The following is a 22,773-nucleotide window of genomic DNA, read 5'->3' as shown; positions in this document are numbered from 1 at the left end:
CACATACAGTTTTGATCAAACAGTGGTATAGCACAGTAGAGTTAGTCACTGTCTGTGTACTTACAGGTATGTCAAAGGCATACTGTACATGATGCTAGGTAAAGGGGCAGAGGTTTCTTCAACTTGTCATCCATGTAGCTTAGCATTCTGCCAACTGCTAGCTGCATTTCTTTTTTTATACACTACCACTGTACTATTATAAAGAAAATGTAGTGCCAGCAGGGATGTACTTTGAAGCACTGTTTGTATGCTTCTGTTTTGCTGACTGACTGGCAGGAACCAGCTGAGTGTCCAATTTAAGGACCCCTTTCTTTTAATGTTAAATGTAAAGTATAGCACACCGGTCACAGTACAGACCTTTTAGTTTTAAGTAATGTCACTTATCAATATACAGTATTAATTCTGTGTTTTGATATGATTAAGACAATGATGAAATCTATCATTACTTACTGTATACCCTACCATACAGTTTGTGTAACTCCATTAAAAAAAAGAAAAATCACTGTTACACTGCACTGTCAGGTATTGTTTTATTTCATGTTAACAAATAAATCACATTTGTGTTATCAGGCACAATCTAACATGCAATATTTACATACTGCAACTGCACCAGAACATTTTACAAAAAATAAAGAAAATACCCTGTGTGCTGGTTACTGAGATGAATACCTAAAACAAAATAAAAATTATTGTGCAAAAAAAATGAATTAACACGATTAAAATTCATATAGCAGCTTCTGTACAGTGTGGCATTTGCATTCTATACAGACTTTTTGTTAAAATAAAGGCTTCACATCCTATGTATTTTGCCGTGGTCCATAAACTGCTTTAAATTCTGAAGGTTATCCCACCACTTGAACAGAAATGTCTCTGCAATCAGGCTGAACCATGGCGTTATCTTGATCTCGTTGTTCTTCGCTTTGTTCAACATCTCTTTCAGTTCCTCCTTTGAGACGTAGCAGTGACTTTTGATTTCATTGGGGTCGGGATTTAACTCCACCTCCTTCTGCACAAACAGAATGTAGTCAATTTCGTGCTCCCCCCATATTCCGTCAGACTGCGCTTTGTAGTGAATGCGGGTCAGGTAAGTCAGCTCGTCTGGAAGAACCTGCATTAACATGATGAGGAGCAATTAGAAGTCATTGCTGATCATTGAGTTAGATCTCAACGCTAAACTACCCTGCCTACAGCAGGTACTCCAGAATGAATGCTGATGGGTGTCTGTGAAACCACATGATCAACGTATAGCACAACCCATTAATTAAAAAATAATCTTAGGAACTATTCCCCAAACTAAATCACTTTCTTCATGATCACAGAAGATACTGTATAGAGGGATAACTCAGTGACAAAGCAATTCATAACCATCAAGCTGTTTCAATGCAGTGTTCAGGAATTTCCCCCCCGGCATAGAATTAGCTTCATTAGCCACAGTATATCGGTATCAAGCTCAAGTGTGTCGTCTTATAGTAAAACCAGGAATGGATGGAACTGCTATGCAATGGGAGTCTTATTTCAATCCCTGTGATTGCTTTAGTACTAAGTATTTTCCCCAAGACATACAATCTTTTCATCTAAAAACCATATATAATATGCATTCTTCATTAACCACTCAATAATAAAATCTGAATAAAACTGGAAGAAACGCTAGTACTACACAGTGCCGAAAATAGTATTAAACAAAAGAGGTTCTGTTAAATTGTATTGGTTTACTGCAATGCTGGAATTTTTAGCATGTTGTTGAAATAACCTGCTCCATTGGGATCCCCAGCTCTGCTTTCAAGCGCCTCTGTGCTGCCTTCCTCACACCAACAGCATCCTGTTCCTCCATTTCCAGTGGCGTATGCAGCGGGTGACTACAGCAAGTGTTAGTGAAACAACCTGCAAGAAAGGTAAAAGAAACACATGGCTTTGAACCTCTCTAACAGGGAAATGGTGGGAGTTTTGTACTACATGACTGGTCATACGGTTTTCTATATCTATGACGCACATAAAGATTGTGTGTAGACATTCTCAAGGTAGAAAGCCACAGTTCTACTCTTCAGAACTGGCACAATGAGAACAACCTATTTGGGAAATCATATGACTGACTTTTCACCCTCTGAACAGCAGCACTGAAGACAGCATCTGCCGAGTAGGACCCTTGTCAGAAGAGGTGGGTGATGGGGAGTGATCCGTGTCACCAGAAACAGATTAATCAGTACAATATCGAATATATGGCAGAACACCCCCTTCGGTCACAATTTTTTAATTTAATTTTAAGACATTTTAAAACAGTTTGTGTGATCTCTGGACTTTGAGAAGTTGCTTTGTGAAAACTTTGAAAAAAAATAAATATATATATCAATTCTAAAATAGATACATAGATAGGACACGGGATACAAGAAGAAAAAAAAAAACATACCTGGGAAGGTGATCTTGGCATCAGATCTCTGTTGTAGCAACAGTTTATCTTCATTATTAAACAGGAAAACACTGAAAGCTCGATGCAACAAACCTAAAGCAAACACATTTAAAATCACTTCCAAGTTATCTGAAGTGTGTCTTATTAAGAGTGGCAATGTGGGAAATAAAGCGGGCAATGGAGAATTGGTTTAGAATTCAGGATTAGGGTTGATTCGTGAGACCAGGGTTGACTGACTTGTCAATGGGATTTTTTTGATGTCCTCAGAATAGACAGGACCTTGGTTTGACACCTCATTGAAAGGAATCCCCTTTACTAACACCCAATCCAAGTAATAACCAAAACCAACCTTGACAAGCTTACAAGATATGACTCTAAGGTGGTATGGCTTCAGTTCTTAAGTCATAACCGATGCCACTGATAAACACCAGTAAATCATTGTACCTTCATCAATGTTTGAGTTTAAGTGGCAGTTTTTCTTCGTATCAGCGCCAATCTTCTCATCATTTTCATCAATAAGGATGCACATTTCAGAAAGAAGCTGGACCTGCTTCTCATCCAAGCTATCTGTGTTTACTTCTGGCATTGTCAACAAGCTTCTTGAGTTTCCAAAATACCTATAAAAAAATGTAAAACGCTGTTAGCATGTATTGACATTTTAACAAACTTGATATAGTATTACAATGATGCAAACAAGACTCTTATTTCATAGCAGTTTCACCCATTCCAGGTTTTTACTATGAGCTTGATTAACCAGAGTGTATAGGCAACAAGCACAGGTGTCTTATTAAACTCACAGTAAAACCAGGAATGGATCAAACTGCTATGCAATGGGAATCTTGCTGCATTTCCATTCAACCAAATTATAGTGGAATAGTTTAATGCTTTTGTCTTAGAAAGCTCCCTTATTTTGAAGACTCAATGTTGACAGGTATGCGGAACCGCCTTTCGCAGTCAGCATTGCTTGCTGCAAGAGTGCCGGTTACCATGGCGACCATTCACCTCTCTGTCATCATAAGTCACGTGAACCGGACCTGCGTGACTTCGAGTTGTTTTAAACATCAATAGTAATCGGATAAACAAGAAGCCGGGAAGCGGGAAAGGGTTTAAAATACAAAGAAAATATAAACAATCGTTTTGATAAGTCGAAATATAAAAGTATCTTGACAAAATGTTTTGCCAGTACTCAGTAGCGGTGCCGACCTCTTCTTGGGCAGGAAGAGCACCGCTTCCGTACTTCACGTGCAGAAAATGTAAATGTTTTGCTCCTATTCATAAATGGAGACAGACATACACGTGTATATAACCCATACAAATAAGCAAAGAATACAATAACCGTAAGAAACCCTTGAGAGATAAATAATGAAACAGTCTGAATGCAGCGTGCCTGGTCTAGAGCAGAGTAAGGGAACCTGTATCAATAGATAATAGCCAACCCTCACTTCTAATAAACCCCATTTGAAACCCCAACCCAGTCTTCCCATCTGGAGTGTAGTTAAGTGTTACGGCTGTATTAACTGTACCAGTGTGCAGCCAAAGAATAGAAACAAGTCCAGAAAATAAACAAGAAAACCATTTTTTCTTTCACTTCTACTCACATCACTATCTCGAATGAATATTAATTACCATGACATCTGAATTGTGTGGGTGGTTTATGTATTATTATTATTATTATTATTATTATTATTATTATTATTATTATTATTATTATACCAGTGTTTTATTATTTGCGTATTATCTAAGGTGCTCATCGCTGTTGAAATAATATGACCAAAGTGAAAGTGCTCAATGGTATCTGTTGTATCAAAACGAGAATGACTATTCTGACTTGTACGAAAACTATATTGTTTACCGGTAATTACATGTTCAAACCCCAGCAGCAGCATAAATAAATGAATACATACACAAATAAGAAGTACAGCTGGAAGGTAACCTGAAACTATAAACATTACACTACATCATGTTACTATTACTGTACATATAATGTACTCTGACGTGCATAAGATCTGCTGCCTGTACAATGCTCAACCCCAAGGGGATACGACAAACAACCCCCATATATTCTACATGCTTCAATTCCGCAGAACGCAATGCTATACACCACTCCCTGGAAAAATAACACACTTTTGTTCACATACATTCTCGTGGACTGTGCTACAGCTAAGACAAGTAAACCAACAGAAAAAAACGTATAGATTACCTGGCCCGTGTGTTAAAACAAGCAGCACTCACTTTTACTGCCCCAAACAGCAATGAGTTTGCTTTAGTCGTAGTGAGTCCCTCACAGGGCACCGTCCTTAGCACCGCCCACAAGCTGCGCAGCATCGCCAGACCCGACAAGAACACCAATCACACAGAATGCCCTTAAAGACACGCGATCGAACCACAGCCGGTTCGAGCTGAGGCACCAACCAAAGCGACGCTTCGTGTGCAGTCAAATGCTACAAAACAGTGTCTTATTAGGCATCCCCCCCCCTTTGTTTTGTTAAGAAGCAGTACATCTACGAAGAAAGCTGAAAACTGAACTACTGGAGTGAAGCGCTGGTAGGAAATAGTTGTCAGCTAAGACCGCCCATCCTCTCTACGCAGATGGTTTTGATACAAAGAACACGCCCTAAGAAATCGTGCATTTTTTTTTTTAGATACACCTCACTCACTTTGCCCTTTTTAGCCCTCTGGTGGCGCATATTGGCAATACGCCTCTAGGCCTTTCCACATACTCGTTTGGACGTTGTATTTGAGAATCCTTCAGGTTAAACCAAATGACCTGAGAGCACCTCAGTGAGCGACTAGAGTTCGTTTAGTATATTACCAACCTGGTTCAAATGGTTTGCTTAAATGCAATGTGAAAGCAAAGTGTTTCATTTTGTAAGGATAAAGAATAAACCAACATCCCAAACAGGAAATTATCAATGACAGAAAAAAAAAAACTTGATCACTCAAAACATGAACCAAGTGCAGCTATTCGTGTTCTTTGCCAAAATATATACATTTTAACCCTTTGCTATCCAGTGTCTGATATATTTGACACTGAGAAATAGTCATTACATTGGTGTGGTAACATACCCAGGCAGGGGTGCAAACCGTTTTTAAAATTGGTGCTAAACTGTTTTGAAAGTTTAGCACCAGAGAGCCGACTACTGGTGCTAATATCATACCCCGCCCTAATTAAGACACCCCCAATCTACATTACTCTCTATCTCACAGGACTAACGTAAGCACTTAATGTGGATCTCTTTTTTGTGTGTGTTACGGGGGAGTTTCTGCATTAGTAAGCTGCAATCGGTACCTGCCTTGATCTAGTTTTGATCCGAATGGGCTAACGCTAATCAACGTTTTGGTGGGCTGCAATTGCGATTATCAACAGTAGGCTATCATAAGTACAAGCAAGTGGATCAGACTAATTTCATTCCCGGCGTTTGTTGGGTACATCAAGCGGACTAAAATTGATACGCAGCAATTGACCCTTACAGCAGTGTGCGATAAAAAAAGGCGCGTTTACTGTCAAGCGAGACTTAAGTGCTGTAGGCTGCTTATAATAATAAAATTCGATGTATGTACTATAGCATGTGATATTTTTAAAAATGTTGTATAAAAAATACGATTCGCTGACGAGGTCGACTCAAACTTTTACAACAAAATCGAACGCAAACTGAAAACTATAGCGAGGCAAAATTCAAATAAAATTCCATAACCGTCAACAGAACGTCCCTGGCCTGTGACTTTTATTATTTTTTTTACAGCACCCTATTTGTTGTTAGTTTATTTCAAACGGGAATGAGTAACTTAAAAACGACTCACACATGGTTGCGAGGAAGCAACATTATCATCGCGATGACAGTTTTCCCACATGTATTGCTTATGCTGTCGTTATTTTGTTTCCTAGGAGATTTTTCTGGTAAAAATAGTTTCGCCACTGCTACAGCATTAGCGTGCCCACCGTCCCCATGCTCGTGTTTCCGCAACATTCTTTCCTGCACTTCGGAAGATAAGGGATTAAAGCTGAAAAACATCCCCACACTAGACTCAGCCGTAGACTTCACTATCCTGTAAGTAACCGTTGTTATGATTATAAAACAATGCATGTATTTTATGGATTAGTCATTTAAGAAATAACAAAAAAACAACAACAAACAAACAAACAAAAAAGAAAACCTGAAGTCACTGTTATATATACATATATGTAAGTACACAATTGTATCAGAAAAGAGGGTTAGGGTTAGGTCAGGCTAGAGTTAGTGATAGAGTTAGGGTTAGATGGTGCAAATAAAATTACACATTAAGTACTGTACATTGTAACTATGCATAATTTAATTTAAAAGGGAAGTAATGTTAAAACTTTACCATGCATTAGTAAGACCTCATCTAGAATATTGTGTTCAGTTCTGGTCACCTCGCTACAAAAAGAATATTGCTGCTGTAGAAAGAGTGCAAAGAAGAGCAACCAGAATTATTCCGGGTTTAAAAGACATGTCGTATGCAGACATGCTAAAAGAATTGAATCTATTTAGTCTTCAAGCATTCAAAATCCTAAAAGGTATAGACAATGTCGACCCAGGGGACTTTTTTGACCTGAAAAAAGAAACAAGGACCAGGGGTCACAAATGGAGATTAGATAAAGGGGCATTTAGAACAAGGAGGCACTTTTTTACACAGAGAATTGTGGGAGTCTGGAACCAACTCCCCAGTAATGTTGTTGAAGCTGACACCCTGGGATCCTTCAAGAAGCTGCTTGATGAGATTCTGGGATCAATAAGCTACTAACAACCAAACGAGCATGATAGGACGAATGGCCTCCTCTCGTTTGTAAGCTTTCTTATGTTCTTAAAATAACATTGTAATTATGTAAGTAGAACTAAGTACACATGTATTTGCTATGTAAATACACAGTAATTAGAGACACCTATGTAAAGTGTTACCCATTTTTCATTCACATATATTTCTTAATAAATTGGGTGGGGAAAGGAGATATCTAACCTTTCAACGTTCTACTGATAAAGGTCTGAAATTGCTAACAAATTATTTTTCACACTGCATTGTTTTAAGGTATACTGTAAGCTTTTACAACTGTGAGATGTCTGACACTTGTTTTTCAAAATGAACCACCCAGTTTCACCCAGCCTAATGAGAATGTCCAGGCTGTGTATTGTTGTAACTACAGTACCTAACAGACTAGTGACAACACAAACCAAGGTTAGCACTGCAAACTATGAATAGTAAACTGAATAGAGGGAAAAAGGGACTTCATTGTTATGGTTGAAGGGTGGATTCATTTTTGCATGCCTTTTCATAAAATATCATGAAAATAATAAATTAACTTAAAAACAACAATCTCTGATTTTATCATTATATCAAAGTTTAAAATCAGCATACCTTCCGACACTATGTGGTCTATTATGGTAAGTACAAAGGGAAAGTAAAAACATGTTGCTGTAAAAAAAATTGTGTAAGAAGCTAAAAAATGAGTAATCTATAGCTGTAAAGAGCTGGACTTGAACCTTTGCTACAGGACAGACAACAATGGTTTATGTTTGTACCATGAATGCACAGTAATTCTGTATGTTAAATCTGTTTTCTGTTTTCTTTAAGAGATTTCCGTGGTAACAGCATTTCCAAATTAAAAGGAGCGATATGGGCTCAGTATCAGAATGCAGTATACCTGTAAGTAAGAGGTGCCAGAATATTTTAAACATAGGCTTTGTTGACATTGTATTGTATGTCATTTTAAATAACACTCTTCTTTTTTTGTAGCAATTTGAAACATAACAATCTGACGGAAGTAAACAAACTCTCCTTTGCTGGACTGTTCAAATTAAAATATCTGTAAGTTTCATTTAATATTAAAAACTGTATTTCTACTCATGTTATATATCAGTGTGAAATTGGTCATGCTTTATCATTCAAGGGACTGTTTCACCCTGGAAACTAGGAAACAGTTGTTCTCCCCATTGTAAAATTTGGGAACATTATTATAGAACAGCTTCATTAGACTGCCTATATGATACAGTAGGACGTGTAGGTATGTTTTACAGTTCCCTTTGTGGCTTGAGACTAGGTTTCAGGCCACTGCATGGCACACCATGGGAGACTTGGGGGTTTGATACAGCAAAGCTGACTCAGACTAGGTCTCCTGGAACCAGGTTTCAAACCACTGTTGCTGAATAAGTGGCTTTGTGTTCCCTCGGCTTAAGCGACCATCAGTACTAAAATTGAAAACTGTTTGGTAAAGTTGGCATGAAATACATTATAGAAGCTAAGGGGTTCACCTTCATTATAGATGCAGTTTTTACTTTGCAACAAGATTCATTTCAACAATATTGAAGTTTGAGGGAAATAAATCTATTGAAAAGTGGTAATTTGACCAGGTAACCAGTGTAAGGCTTAAATCTTACCCTCTGCCACTGTTTCATTGATACACATATCATTGGTTGGTGTTGCACAAAGTTGTGGTCCAGCATGTTATAATGTTAGTTCCTTGATCATTTCCCCTGTGTTTTGAAATACAGGGGAAAGAATACACGTTTGGACTTGTTGTTTGGAGTGTTGTTGTGTTGCGTTATCACTGAACTCCGAGATCTTCAGCAGCAACATGTTAGAGAAAGTGCACAGATTTCAGTGTCTGCCTGCATATCTTCATCTTCCAAAGATAATGATCACCTCAGATGGGATTCTGCCTTTCGCAGACCAAACTAGGTTGAGGAGTATGTTTTCCCAAGCTCTTTAATTGATAGTATTCATTTAATGTATTAGAAGGAGATGGGGAAGCTATAAGAAAAAAGACTGATAACACTCTACTAGAACTTGCCTGTGTTGATACATTCAGTAATGCACTGCTGTTAAATTCCAGTTCAGTCTTTTCTACTTCAGTAGACCTTTCTGCTGGTGCCAAATTACATTTCTGATTTGGAACGGCAAGAAACAAATACAGAAATGTGTTGTGTGGCTTATTATTGACAGTCTGACTGGAGGGGCACATCCCTTTATTTTAATTATGCAATTATTTTGTTATCAATTTTACTTCTTTTTTCTTCTCATCATGGTGTTGAAAACATGTTATGTATTTTCCTGCAGGTTTTTATCTGACAATCAAATAATGTTCATGACAAGTTATGCCTTTGAGCCATTGTTACATATCCAACTAATGTAAGTTAAACACAATACAGTCTAAAATTCACCATTCTCAGTTAGTCTCGTTTTATTTTTATGTTTTTAACAGTTTTGTTCTCTTACAGTGATCTCAGTAACAACCAACTCATTGGTATTCAGGATGATCTTTTCAAGTCAAACTCTGGATTCCCTTACTTGAAAGTATTGTAAGTCACATAGTGCACATTGGTGTTATCAAGTGTGTGTGAAATTTGGGAATTTGTTAAAACAAAAGCAAAATAATCAGTTAACAAAGATCCCTGGTTACGTGGGTGAATAGACTCAGCCACACCGTCACCGCCCTGGGGGATTAATTAACAAGAAGAAGACGATGAATTCCCAAAACACACACTGAATGTAAGAGTATTAACAAAACATTGCATATCCATGGTCCTTGTCATAAAAGTAAAGTAATTAAGAAATGTTTGGTACTGTAGTTTAACGTGGTACAATTATAAAAGATCACCTATGACAGCACACATACAGTAGCCCATTGTCCAAAAAGAAAAGCCAATTCCATAATGATAATCATATGCAACTCATGGAGTGCACCTCTGACTTGCGTGATAAAGTTCATGGAAATAAAAGTTTGGGCAGAAACCCTTCATCTACTTACAGGAACCCCCTCTTTGTCAGGTGAAACAGTTCATTTGCACACCCACTTTTTCAGCAACTTGACTGAGTTATTACAGAAGTAAACCTGGCCCGTACCTTCAGTAGGCCCTTTGTTAATGCCGACTGGCAGTGTGTGAGTACCTTACCTGGGATTTAATACAGGACATGACGTCAAAATCAGAGTTCAGTTGCTATTACTTCAGGGCATAAGGATGGGCTAGGCTTCAATTACCCAGTTTCTCCATGTAAAATATAGAGAGAGAAAGACGTTTAAAAATGGCAACTCCTCTCTGTATCATATCATCACGCTTAAAATGGCAACTCCTCTCTGTATCTTATCATCACGCTTAAAATGTTACTTGGTGTGGGAGGGTGGTGGGTGATTCACTGACACACAAGAGACAGAAGGTGTACTTGAAGCACCGCACAGGTGCCCAGTTTTATTGTGCCGGGTGTACTTTCTTTTTTCAGCCCGCAGAGGGCGCTGTTCACCGTGGTCTGCTTACCAACTATGGTAAAACAGAACCACAGACATACCGATGCGGTACAGATCAAGTGCGGGCGCACTTACAAGTGCTCAAACAATAATTCAAGAACCAAAGGCGAAAGTAAAAAGGAAAATAAAACACAGTAACAAAACTACAAAAGAAAAGGTGCTGCACTTCGGCAGCGTTACCCCAGCCGTCGCTAGCTGCACGGCCCGGGTCTCCGTCCTACTCTGGCCATCTCCTCAGTCTACCCTCACACTACACAAGGGGTCTGCCCACGGGTTCTCCACTACGGTTAAGTTTTCCGTTCTTTATCTTTTTTTGTTTTCCTCGTTTTTCTTTTTGGTCCCGGTTCTCTCTCGGTCCCGGCTCCTGTACTTCCCAGTACGTCTTTTGGTTTTTTCTTTAAAAGGGCAGCCCTGAGGAAACAGCAGAGTATTATTTTATAGGACAAACAATCCCATTAAAGCCCGCCTACCAGCCACTCAGAGAGGGGGAAAGCGCACACACCCTCTTCCCCACCTCTCCGTGTCACCGCCATGACTGACAGGCCGACCCTACGGGACTGCCGCCCCCTCCCTGCAGCATCGTGCATGCGTCAGACGGCCAGTCCAGATCTCTCCCTGTTACACTTGGATATAGTTTTTCTATTTGAATTCTTTTCACTTTAACAGGTTCTTGGTTATGTGAAACTTTTTCCCATAATGATCCAGACAGTGGTTGGTCTAAATACTGGCACTCCATATATTTGTATATTTTGGGGCAGCAGTGTGGAGTAGTGGTTAGGGCTCTGGGCTCTTGACTGGAGGGTTGTGGGTTCAATCCCCAGTGAGGGACACTGCTGCTGTACCCTTGAGCAAGGTACTTTACCTAGATTGCTCCAGTAAAAACCCAACTGTATAAATGGCTAATTGTATGTGAAAATAATGTAATATCTGTATAATGTGAAATAATGTATAATGTGATATCTTGTAACAATTGTAAGTCGCCCTGGATAAAGGCGTCTGCTAAGAAATAAATAATAATAATAATAATAATAATTAACCCTGTTGGTGTTTATATCAGGGACTATTTATTGAGTGCTTATAAACATTATAAATATATTAACAATACAATGGAAAAAGGTCCAACAGTTTATAACAAGGAGTGTTTCAATGTTTAATACTGCAACTAGAAATGAAATACTACAGAATAATCACCTATATATATATATATATAATTTATTAATTAATTTATTTTTCATATTTGGAAAACAGAGATCTGAGCAACAACCGCATTGTAACCATTGGCTGCGATGCTTTCGGAATGCTTTCCCAATTGAGTTTCTTGTAAGTACAGATATTTATAAAACCATGCTACGCTGCTGTGTAACATAATATGCCACATTGAAAACACTGTGAAATAAAGAACAGCATTCCAAATCAAGTTTTATCAGAACTAGACATTTGTGACCAATATTTGACAAAGAGAAGGAGATGTGATACCACAAGCTTTCGAGATCAATATTTGAAATTTACCATTAAGAATGAATGACTAGACTAGCAACATTAGGCATGCCAACCACAGACTTGACCCTTAAGTCCCCAGTTTCTGCACTAAGAATTTAAATTGTATACACGTTTAAATACTGTTTAATTAAAAAAATTCCTGTAGGAATATGAGTGGCAACGATCTGGACTTCATAGGCGATCGTGCTTTTGAAAATATGACATCATTAACGTATTTGTGAGTATCTCTGTAATATATTACCTATAACTTTTGTGTTATTTATTGATATGTACAGTATTCGGACAAGTCAGTATAACATACAACATGACATGTGGAATCTGCCATTCTCTTTTATTGGGATTGACTCATTCTGTTGAAGTCAGACTCAGTTGGAAGGGTTAGGGTTAGGGTTAGGGTTAGGGTAATAACTAACTTTTAAAACATTTGAAATCAGGACCTTAAAAAGAAAATCTTCAGCACATGTCAGAAAATAGCAATAACTAGAGCATGCATCCATTGTACTTAGAGACATCAGTAATACCATGACTGCCTTGGCTTATATCCACTCAGATGCCTGTACAAGAAACTCATTACTTTACCATTGCTGTATCCAGTATTGTCTGTATCGCAGTGTTATATATTTCAACATAATCCCAATTTTTTTGTAAATGGTTATGATATTTCTATTCATAGGTAAATCAAGCAGTGAATTACTTTTTTCCAACTTTTACTTGGAAACGTTTGCCAGGAGAAAGATGTATCGCAGTGTATCCAGTTCACGCTGTCTCTGGCTCTGATTGGAATGAGGGACGTATTGTGAAAACACAAAGTCAGCATTGTTGCCGGAGAGATGGTGAACTGGATACCCTGGTATATTCAGAAGAGAAGTGATTTTTCTCCTGGTGAACACTCAAGAGTAATGGTTGAGAAATGTATTCCCCTGTTGATGTATGACCCATGGTGTGTGATTACAAATTGTAAATAGCAGGAATCATCAAGTGTTGCTTGGAAATTATTTCAGAAAAATGTTCCTGAAAATAATAGCAGCGCTTCTATTCACATTCTAACTGACCGTTTAGTGCACCCATTATCAGAGCAACCTTTTGGATATGTATGCAGCATCTTTCTCAGTGACAGCTTAAAAATACTGTTTATTGATGTAATAAAGCATCATGTTGTTGTGTAATGTTCATCGATTGCTTGCATGACCTATCCAGAGGTATTATGCAAATGTTGATGATCTGCTACTGGTTTGTAATGACACAAGACCTGTTTGATATGTGTCCTTGAGTTCAAAGAAAGGGTAAATAGGTATACTACACCACATTTTTTAAATTGTTACTTATTAAAGTATCAGCAACTGATTAATGATAAAAAAAAATGTATGTTTTCTATTCTTTTTAGGGATATCCACACAAGCCAAATCTCAATAAAAACACTTGGCATTATACTGCATAAGAAAAAAGGTGTTATAAACCTGTAGGTATTATTATTATTATTATTATTATTATTATTATTATTATTATTATTATTATTGTTGTTATTATTATTATTATTAATTTTGGACACCATGGGCATGTGTTTCAAATTACAGGATTGATATTTTGTACCATACATATAGCTTAGTTGCTGTAAATGACTCACACACATTTACATTTTCAGTTCATATAAATAATTTTAAAAAAGCATGTAAAAGAAGTATAAGTAAATACCAAAGAATAGGAAATTGGATTATAATTTGAATTTGTGATATTTTTATTTGTGTTCATGTAAGTGTTGTTTACCATAATGTATTAACCAAGCCCTCAGAGAATTGTCAGTGGTACTCATGCACGTCTGGTAAGGGATACCAGAGCACACATCTACACATCTTCCTATGAAGTGTAATTTGGCATGTATGACGTTCAAGATCCCTCAGTAGTAGTTTTCATGCTTTGCTCAATCTCTTGAGTGCTGCAGATGGATTCAGAATTTTGCACCCTGCTTGGTGAATCTCAGGGACTGCGCTGCTGCGCTCATATCTATGAAATTAAATAACACAAAACAAAAGAGTACAAGGGCCAAAATAAACACAAACACAATACACAAAACAAGTACCTTTCAAATAATACACCAGTAGCATTCATTTGTCTTTTCTTCTCCAAACTCTCCAACACTTGTACTCTCCAACTTTCCACCCAGAGAGGATTTCTCCTGGCTTTTATAGAATGTGGCTGGATCCCAGTTAATCAGTAATTAACAATTACCTAATTAAGGCTCCACCCACATTCTCACATGTATTTCTTGCTGATCCAAAACACATAATAATATATATATATATATGTATATATATATATGTTGAATTTAAGTTGTATTCAGTAAGATATGAAGAATGAAAATGAAGAAAAATACAACCATAACCTCAATTCAAATACAGTGCCTCTTAACACATGTACATGTGACTCGACGCGTTCACTGCGTGTGGCTCGGTTGTACAGTGGAAAACAGTTAATAGAATTTTAGTTGGTACATAGCTGGTACACTGCGGTATTTTATGAATCATTCCATTACAGGTGGTATCCAGTAGAAATTAATGTTGTTAACCTTCATGATAAAGATCCTTTCACATTTCCATATTCATGTGTACAAACCATTCGATCTGATATGACTAAACCCCTAAGATTATGCTACCAGGCATACATTGGTTTTGTTTACATTATATTCAGTTTACGTTGAAATCACTATTCTGCACTACTTCTGCAAGATCTTTGATTTTAGGAATTGATGCTATCCATCTCTATCTGTTCCCTGTCTAGGTATCTGTCCCATGCCACTAAATGCTGTTTGTGCATGTTCCCAAGTCATACTCGCTTCTATCTTAGCAGAACTTTGGAACTGGATTGCAAAGATTTGAAATGTGAAATAAATTTGAAAAAATGCTGTAAGTAATAGTATTAAATAGGCTTACTTAAAATTTGTATCATAACCCCCCCCCCCCCCACACACAAAAAACAGCCCTTTAGCTATGTTTACAATATAAACCGAGGTACCATGCATTTAGCACCATTATTGGGTTTACATCAAAGTGACTGTCCACAACAACTTTGTAAGATTTTGGAATAATATTAACACCCAAGTGACTTTGAAACATTCCTTTTGTCATCCTAGCTTTTTTCTTCCCTGAGAATGGTTAGCCTACATATGTCATTATTTGATATATGGTTCATTAAGATTGTAAGACATTAAAATGATTTGTTAATATTGTGTGCGAAATGGAAGTCTATGCACTATACCTAAGAAGTATAGTGTACTTTTGACAACTGTATGTGTTGTGTTGCACTGCATTGTACTGCTACTACTTCAATAATATTAATACTAATGATTCTGATTTTTATTGTAATTTATTAACATGTCATTTGCTATTATTACTTTACCCTTATATTATTTTAATTTTGGATTAACATGAAAACTTTACACAGTGTAATTTACTAAAGTGTTGAAAGCCATCATTAATATTGTACATTCTGTTGTTTTTGCAGATCCAAATGAAGAAAATTCCCTGCAATCTGTAAGACCCAGCTGTAATCCAACGATTCCAGAGAAAACACCGAACATGAATGAATCCAAGAGTTTATTTAGGAGTAACGACTTTAACTCTCTTACATCTGATATGAACAGTACTACTACTGCTGTGCCCATAAACAACACAGACAAACGTGTATATATTAACCAAACAGTCATCGTAATACCAGTTTCAAAAGATCATTCAGACTTCAAGTTAAACCTCGCACAAACAGTAGTGAACTTAGTATCAAGCCTGCCTTATATTTTAAACCAATTAGCTGCACTGAATGAAACAACAGGAAAAACTGGGGAAATCAATCACTTTCCCAATTTCGAAAAAAAAAAGATTGGAGACAAATAGTGAACATCTTTTCAAAGGACCCATTGCAGATAATAAGGAAAAGAGAAATTTGTTAGCAGATTTAAACAATAAATCACTCGAAAGCAATTCACACCAGCTTATAGATCTAAAGCAAGCATTAGACTATCTTTATAAATTGTATGTTGGAAAAAATAAAAACTGAATTAAATATATTACTTTTATATTGTATCGTGTGGTTTAATAATGCACCCTTTCGACAGTATCTGACAACATCTGTCATAAATGTATTAAAGAAGAAAGGTTAAGATTAGGAACATATTGTCGACAGGATAACAAATGTTCACAACAAGCTGGCCATCTCTCACCACTGTGTATTTATATAGCTGTGAATTGATACATTTACAGTTTTCTGTACAGGAAGTGTAAATAAAAATAACAGGTATTGTTTTTAAAAGATTAACACTCTACAAAATGTATTGTCTGAGATCATTTGTGATGCATGGGATGTTGCAACTAAGTGTTAAATTTTTTTCTTTTTTGGGGGCTTCCGAGTAGCACATCCAGTAAAGGCGCTCCAACAAAGGATTTCTCCTTCCTTATATGTACTGAGCATTAAAAGAAACGTATCACTTATATTTGAGCATCAAAAGAAATGTATCACTTATATTTGAGCATCAAAAGAAACTTATCACTTAAAATTCACTAGATGTGATCGAAAAATGACAAACTCTGTTTTAGAGCAGGTGCAATGACTTTTTATTGTGCTGATTAACAATTGACATCACGAAGATGCTGCAAAATGATCTATCGATCTTGGGCAGGTGTTGTGACTCTTGGTCTCCCAGTTCGTGGCCTGTCATTGACAGAGTGTGTCTGGTTATATTGTCTCGCCAGGTTTGAAATTGCTGACTGTGAGCACCCAAGACGGCGAATCACAGTATGCTGCCCCAGTCCAGCCTCCAACGTGCCGATTGCATGAAGGTGCTGCGCTCTTGACAGACGTGGCATTTTTTTTTCTGTGATTTTCTTTATTGCTTTTATTCAAGCTTAATAATTAGGTGATTAAGTGCATATGCTTCAGTCATAGTCACTCAAGTGTGTCATGGTCAAGGATGAATGATCGAGTGATTAAAAAGAAACCAAAAACATTTCGTCAAAGTCCATCATTTATATACCTTATTTTTTTTTTTTAAATAAATGTGTTATAGTGATAAGTTTCTTTTGATGCTCGGTATATATGTGGCTACTCCCCAGTTAGCATCAATGACCTAATTGGGGAATGACCACACCTGTGATTGCTGGCAGGGATAGATTTAACCCCATCCCTGCCAACCTTACATTTCCCCACACAAACTACTTACCGGGGCAGGGCTGCTGCACTGCCACACCCCTATAAACTTCGAATCATTTATAACTCCATACTATATTGTAGCACCACACTAGTCCATGCAAGAAAATGATAGTTGACAAAAAATTGTAGAATAGAATATTGTGTTCAGTTCTGGTCACCCTGTTACAAAAAGGATATTGCTGCTCTAGAAATAGTGCAAAGAAGAGCAACCAGAATTATCCCGGGTTTAAAAGGCATGTCGTATGCAGACAGGCTAAAAGAATTGAATCTATTCAGTCTTGAACAAAGAAGACTACGCGGCGATCTGATTCAAACATTCAAAATCCTAAAAGGTATAGACAATGTCAACCCAGGGGACTTCTTTGACCTGAAAAAAGAAACAAGGACCAGGGGTCACAAATGGAGATTAGATAAAGGGGCATTCAGAACAGAAAATAGGAGGCACTTTTTTACACAGGGAATTGTGAGGGTCTGGAACCAACTCCCCAGTAATGTTGAAGCTGACACCCTGGGATCCTTCAAGAAGCTGCTTGATGAGATTCTGGGATCAATAAGCTACTAACAACCAAACGAGCAAGATGGGCTGAATGGCCTCCTCTCGTTTGTAAACTTTCTTATGTTCTTATGTTCTTATGTAATCACCCTGTGTAGTTTTTGTCCAACATCTGTTTGAAAGTCCCACAGACTTAAGAGATGGAACTGTAACTGAATACCGTTACACACAAAAGCAATGCAAATGATTCATTTCCATACATGTATCTAGAGCACTTTTTTTAATTTTTTTTTTATAACTATTTATAGCATACAACCTATTACAAATGTGGGCAGGCTTTAAAGGGCTGTGCATGTGTTTGAACTCTAATGTTATGAAAACTCTTATTACAAAATCTAACTCCAATCACTTTTGTCATGTGACTTTTCAGTTTCAGGATATAAAGACCTCATTTTGCATATTTGCAGGATTATGTAAACATTTAATGTTACATGTGTCGATGACTATGCCGTGGGCCTCTGACACAATATTTTTGCCATAATACACATTTTTAGCCAACACCCTGTCTAGGTCCCAAGTTTCATCAACTGGAATGGTGGTCCAGACTATTTGCTGCAACTGCACCCGGGCCCAGCTTTTGGGGGAGCTCTGAGTTCTTTTATTTCTGTGCCCACTCCACACACCAGACGCGATGTGATTTTTAATTGGGTGACAAGATACTTTCGCAGCGACATGACCACACACCAGAAGGGACACAGAGGCGATGCGACAGGTTTGAAAACTGCTAGATCTATGGCAGCAGTGTGGAGTAGTGGTTAGGGCTCTGGACTCTTGACCGGAGAGTCGTGGGTTCAATCCCAGGTGGGGGACACTGCTGCTGTACCCTTCAGCAAGGTACTTTACCCAGATTGCTCCAGTAAAAACCCAACTGTATAAATGGGTAATTGTATGCAAAAAATAATGTGATATCTTGTAACAATTGTACGTCGCCCTGGATAAGGGCGTCTGCTAAGAAATAAATAATAATAATAAAAAAAACTGTTATTGATAAAACAATGATCAAGACTGGTACATATTTGTCAACATGATGTGGAAATTATGAGCGCCTTCTTTGACAGTATTTCAATATATATATGGCAATAAATCACAGACCAGGCTTATCCAGTTCCTTCTAAATGGACTCTCATGTATTGTCTTTCAAATCTGTATCTTTATAATTGCGATGACCTTTGTCATAAAGCTCTGGGTATTTTTCCATGGTAAGCATTACTTTTTTTTCGCTGTCATTCTGGAGATTGCTTCACCCTGTTGGACCACGTGCATTGAAGCTGTTCTCCGATTGGTTAATTCCCTAGCTGTCACATGACAAATTGCAAAAGATTCGATCCTATTTATTTAATGTCGCTCCCGCATCACCTGTTGTGTCACTTGTGGTGTGAAATAGGGGTGGGCGGATCGATACCAAAGTAATCGATACTTTCAATACCACTTTCTATTTTCTGGTATCGATATTTTTGCAAAAGTATTGATTACTTTGATTATTTTAGCTTAAGTAGGCCTTCTGGTTTTGGAGTTTTATATTATCATGTCCCTTTAAAAAATATTTTGAGCCGATCTGCTTTGTTAATTAAACTCGGAAATGACATTAATTAGAAAACGAAACAATGTCTTAACTTTATATGTTGAGTAAGCCTGCGTTTCGTTTTAGCTTTATTTGTATTTTTTTTTCACTTTGTCCTCCCGCCGATTTAAATGAGAGGTCCCGACAATTAGATTTTAACAGAACAGTGAGGTATGAGCGTACAGGGAAAGAAAGTTCACAGTGAGAGATCTACTTTTAATTACGAGGTGGATACAGCTCACAAATACACAGGAGTCAGTTGCCTCATCAGTCCCCTCAGTATTACTTGGTATCGTATCGAAGTGCAAACTGGCAGTATCGCCCACCCCTAGTGTGAAAGATACTTATCAAATGTATAGGTTCTATTCATTTTATCACATCGTTGCAGTTTTGTATGGAAGGCCATCCAGATCAAAAACGCCTTATTTAGTAAGCACTCAAATATTTAGTACACGCATTGATTTGGACCAATCAGAATACATAAAAAAACTATGCTTTCTAAATACCCGTATTCCTTCGAATTTAAGATGCACTTTTTGAACCATTTTTTGCATCTCAAAAATAGCCTGTGTCTTAAATTTGAGTACAGTATAGTGATGCGTGTATTAAAATGGGCAACAAAAAACGTGCCTCCCCAAGTACATTTTCAAAGACGCGTCATTAGCTTCCTGAAGAATTCCAAGAGAAATTTTACAATTTCAGCGTTTCTATAAAATAGTACCAGCTTGGATAGATTGGAAATGCTGATCAGACCGGTATATTTTTCGACATGCCAAGCAATACCACAGTTCACAAACTGGGAGAAAAACATGTGTGAGCAATCTCTATTTGCGTACCGGTATGTTATGTTTTGTTAGTTGGTATTGTAGCGTTCTTACAGCAGGCAGAAAACAGTAAAAAGATGCTTCTTTTCTGTAATGGTTTTTATTCACCAGTCCACAGCTCTGTCAGCTACTCACATTCACAAACACAAAATGCCGGGTCCAGCCTGTTCTTATACTATTAGCCTCGCCCCTTATGCAAATAGGGTACCAGCGCTTACACAGATCTCACTGGTCTTCATTAAGACCAATGGGAACAGACAGACAACAGTCAATCTTGGAGGTCTATCCATCTTTCATTAGACTTTACCCAATGCCAAGTCCATATACTGCCATGAATTGGGCGTGAATGGCAGATGTAAGGTGACTTTTAATTGGATAATTTATAAAACATACTATTTTCTTTGAATATATTGGTTCTCATTTCATTTTCAGTGATCTGATTGACCAAATTAGTATGTCTAATAATTAGAATTACAACACATATTAAAGTCAAATTGGAATGTGTACTAAATATTTGAAACATGTACTGAATACCGCGTTTTGCTTGTCGTATCGAGTCCAGTGTGTAGAGGCCTTTAAACGTAAAAAATATATAGGTGGCGTCTAATCTACTGGGATTTGAAAAATAAACTGTAACAAGGTAGTATTGTCAGACTATCAAGGGGGGGGAGACACGTCACAGTCTTGCACCAGGGCCCAGTAAATCATAGCGCTGGTGTTCTGAAAAACTGTGCTACCTACAGATCTGTGCTTAATTTCTTTTGTTTTTGTGACACGCCTACAAAAATGTGAGCTACCATTTCCGGCGAAAGCTTCATTTCACGTACATTGCTTAATTTATACTTTATTATGTACATTTGGTTTTAGTGACCAAAACCTAATTATATGTTATTTCGATTTGTTGTGTCTTTGACTGCAAATGCTGTTTACAATATAGCATTTTTAGATGTTGGTGTTAACATTAAGTTAATTTGAGTGCCTTTACTAAGTTATATATAGCTGCTATTTTTTGTTATATATGTTTTGTATAAATTTGTATTTTGTTTACAGGGTAGCCCATTTTGAGCTGTCATTTCTGCCTCTACAAATGAGCTCCCTGGGATTTAATGAGTTTAGTCATTTTAGTACATTTAGTCAAAACATAGGGTAACCCATTTTGAGGGAAGCTCTATTTTTCAGATTAGTCTATTAATCTGTGCTACCGGGAAGCCCATTTTGAGGGGGAAGCGGTACTGCTATGAGCTGTATGCTTTACGACTGCTTTTACTAAGTTTAGTATTTGTACTTCATAATCAATTGCGTTATATTTCTATTGTAGTAACACATAAATGAGGAGAACAAGGTCAGTATAATGTAGTTAGATATATAGGCTTGGTTTATGGAAATGCTACTAGTTTTGTTTATTAGTAAACGTGTACGTATGTATATAGTACAGCACTCATTTGTTCATTTTATTGATTTAAAAGTGGCAGGTCTTTTCTACATTAACCAAGTTGGGCCTAGCACCTGCTTATTACGCCCTGCTGCATCTCTGCAGGCGGTCGCGCTGCAAAGCAACGCCCACATCGGTTGCCAGGAGCGCTTTCCTTTAACCCCAGCTATTGTCGGTGCCCGGATGCACTGAGGGCATGTCGGTTTGACAGTAAAGAAGAAAGCGTATATACAGTAATAAGGGCGATAAATCAGAGGAATAAACGGGCATAGAAACCTGGTTTCTGGAAAATGGTCACTCGAAAGGCCGTGCAACATCTTTCCGGCTTGCAGATGAAGTAACTTAGAAGCGCCTTTCTGCATACTATGTCTACGTGAGTACAGAAACATTGAGTTTGTGTTTATATTTCATCACAGTAAGTACAGCGAGCTTGGATTCGGGAAGTTGCAGAATAAATATGGCCTGTGTGGTGGTAGGGTACGTAGTCGGTTGTAATATTTAGAACATACCACGGGTTTCGGTGTTTTATTTTCTGTTTATTGATATTAAACGTTGTTCGCTAAAAGCAAGAATAGCCGATGTACGTATGACGAAAGGAAATTAATTAAGATGACAACAATGTCAGATCTTTTCAGTTAGTATACATTTTCAATTGAGTTTAAAACAGAAACAAAAATAGTTAAACCACTACGTCATCTTAGTAGCATAACGTTCTACTGTCTATATCTGTCTACTGAGTTGAAATCCTAGTGTCAGATCCATCGCTTTCTATTAAATAGGCCCAGTGGTATTATTTTGAAATATGTACCAGGAGACATCAGATCAGGGAGTGTTGGTACTACTGTACTGCTGGACTGATTTTAATGTTAAGTATATGCTATATTGGTGCTTCTTAATGCGTTAATTAACGTGTAAAAACATTGATCACATTACCCTTTTAAACCTTACCAAGGGCACACATTGAAAATGCACAGTGGTTTTACAGCCATCTCATTTGTGGTGATTTTGTATTTTGAAAACATTTAGCCTAGAGAAGAATACAATAT

The 22,773-nt window shown here is 37.4% G+C and overlaps 3 protein-coding genes across 9 annotated transcripts in view; 2 read left to right on the top strand and 1 right to left on the bottom strand.

Annotated features, from left to right (window-relative positions):
- Positions 1–516: 516 nt before the first annotated feature.
- LOC117400346 (isopentenyl-diphosphate Delta-isomerase 1) lies at positions 517–4,975 on the bottom strand. Its single transcript, XM_034000176.3, has 5 exons — positions 4,605–4,975; positions 2,849–3,021; positions 2,405–2,497; positions 1,751–1,881; positions 517–1,108 (listed from the first exon to the last, which is right to left on the bottom strand). Exons 1-5 carry the CDS (start codon positions 4,727–4,729, stop codon positions 791–793), a joined length of 840 nt encoding a protein of 279 aa, XP_033856067.1. The 5' UTR covers positions 4,730–4,975; the 3' UTR covers positions 517–790.
- LOC117400347 (leucine-rich repeat-containing protein 37A-like) lies at positions 4,884–16,195 on the top strand. 5 transcript variants are annotated; one of them, XM_059023288.1, is made up of 11 exons: positions 4,884–4,948; positions 6,291–6,453; positions 7,994–8,065; positions 8,156–8,227; positions 9,476–9,547; positions 9,637–9,717; positions 11,910–11,981; positions 12,307–12,378; positions 13,546–13,620; positions 14,937–15,061; positions 15,660–16,195. In XM_059023288.1, exons 5-11 carry the CDS (start codon positions 9,498–9,500, stop codon positions 16,043–16,045), a joined length of 861 nt encoding a protein of 286 aa, XP_058879271.1. In that variant the 5' UTR covers positions 4,884–4,948; positions 6,291–6,453; positions 7,994–8,065; positions 8,156–8,227; positions 9,476–9,497; the 3' UTR covers positions 16,046–16,195. The 5 variants fall into 5 exon arrangements, 4 of the variants coding, with proteins under 4 accessions (XP_058879271.1, XP_058879272.1, XP_058879270.1 ...); XM_059023289.1 differs by lacking the exon at positions 4,884–4,948 and adding an exon at positions 5,167–5,618; XM_059023287.1 differs by lacking the exon at positions 4,884–4,948 and adding an exon at positions 5,625–5,744.
- Positions 16,196–21,781: 5,586 nt separating this feature from the next.
- Positions 21,782–22,773, top strand: part of LOC117400258 (WD repeat-containing protein 37) — a 43,750-nt gene continuing 42,758 nt past the window's right edge. For 2 of the 3 annotated variants that reach the window (XM_033999909.3, XM_033999910.3), the window contains exon 1: positions 21,782–22,100. The gene's annotated coding sequence lies outside the window, so the exon portion shown is untranslated. The remainder of the gene's footprint in view (positions 22,101–22,773) is intronic. The other variant, XM_033999908.3, reaches the window with a different exon arrangement.

Source organism: Acipenser ruthenus, chromosome 4 (assembly GCF_902713425.1).
Source record: "Acipenser ruthenus chromosome 4, fAciRut3.2 maternal haplotype, whole genome shotgun sequence".
In the NCBI taxonomy this organism is placed as follows: domain Eukaryota; kingdom Metazoa; phylum Chordata; class Actinopteri; order Acipenseriformes; family Acipenseridae; genus Acipenser; species Acipenser ruthenus.
This window is presented reverse-complemented; position numbering and strand designations above follow the sequence as displayed.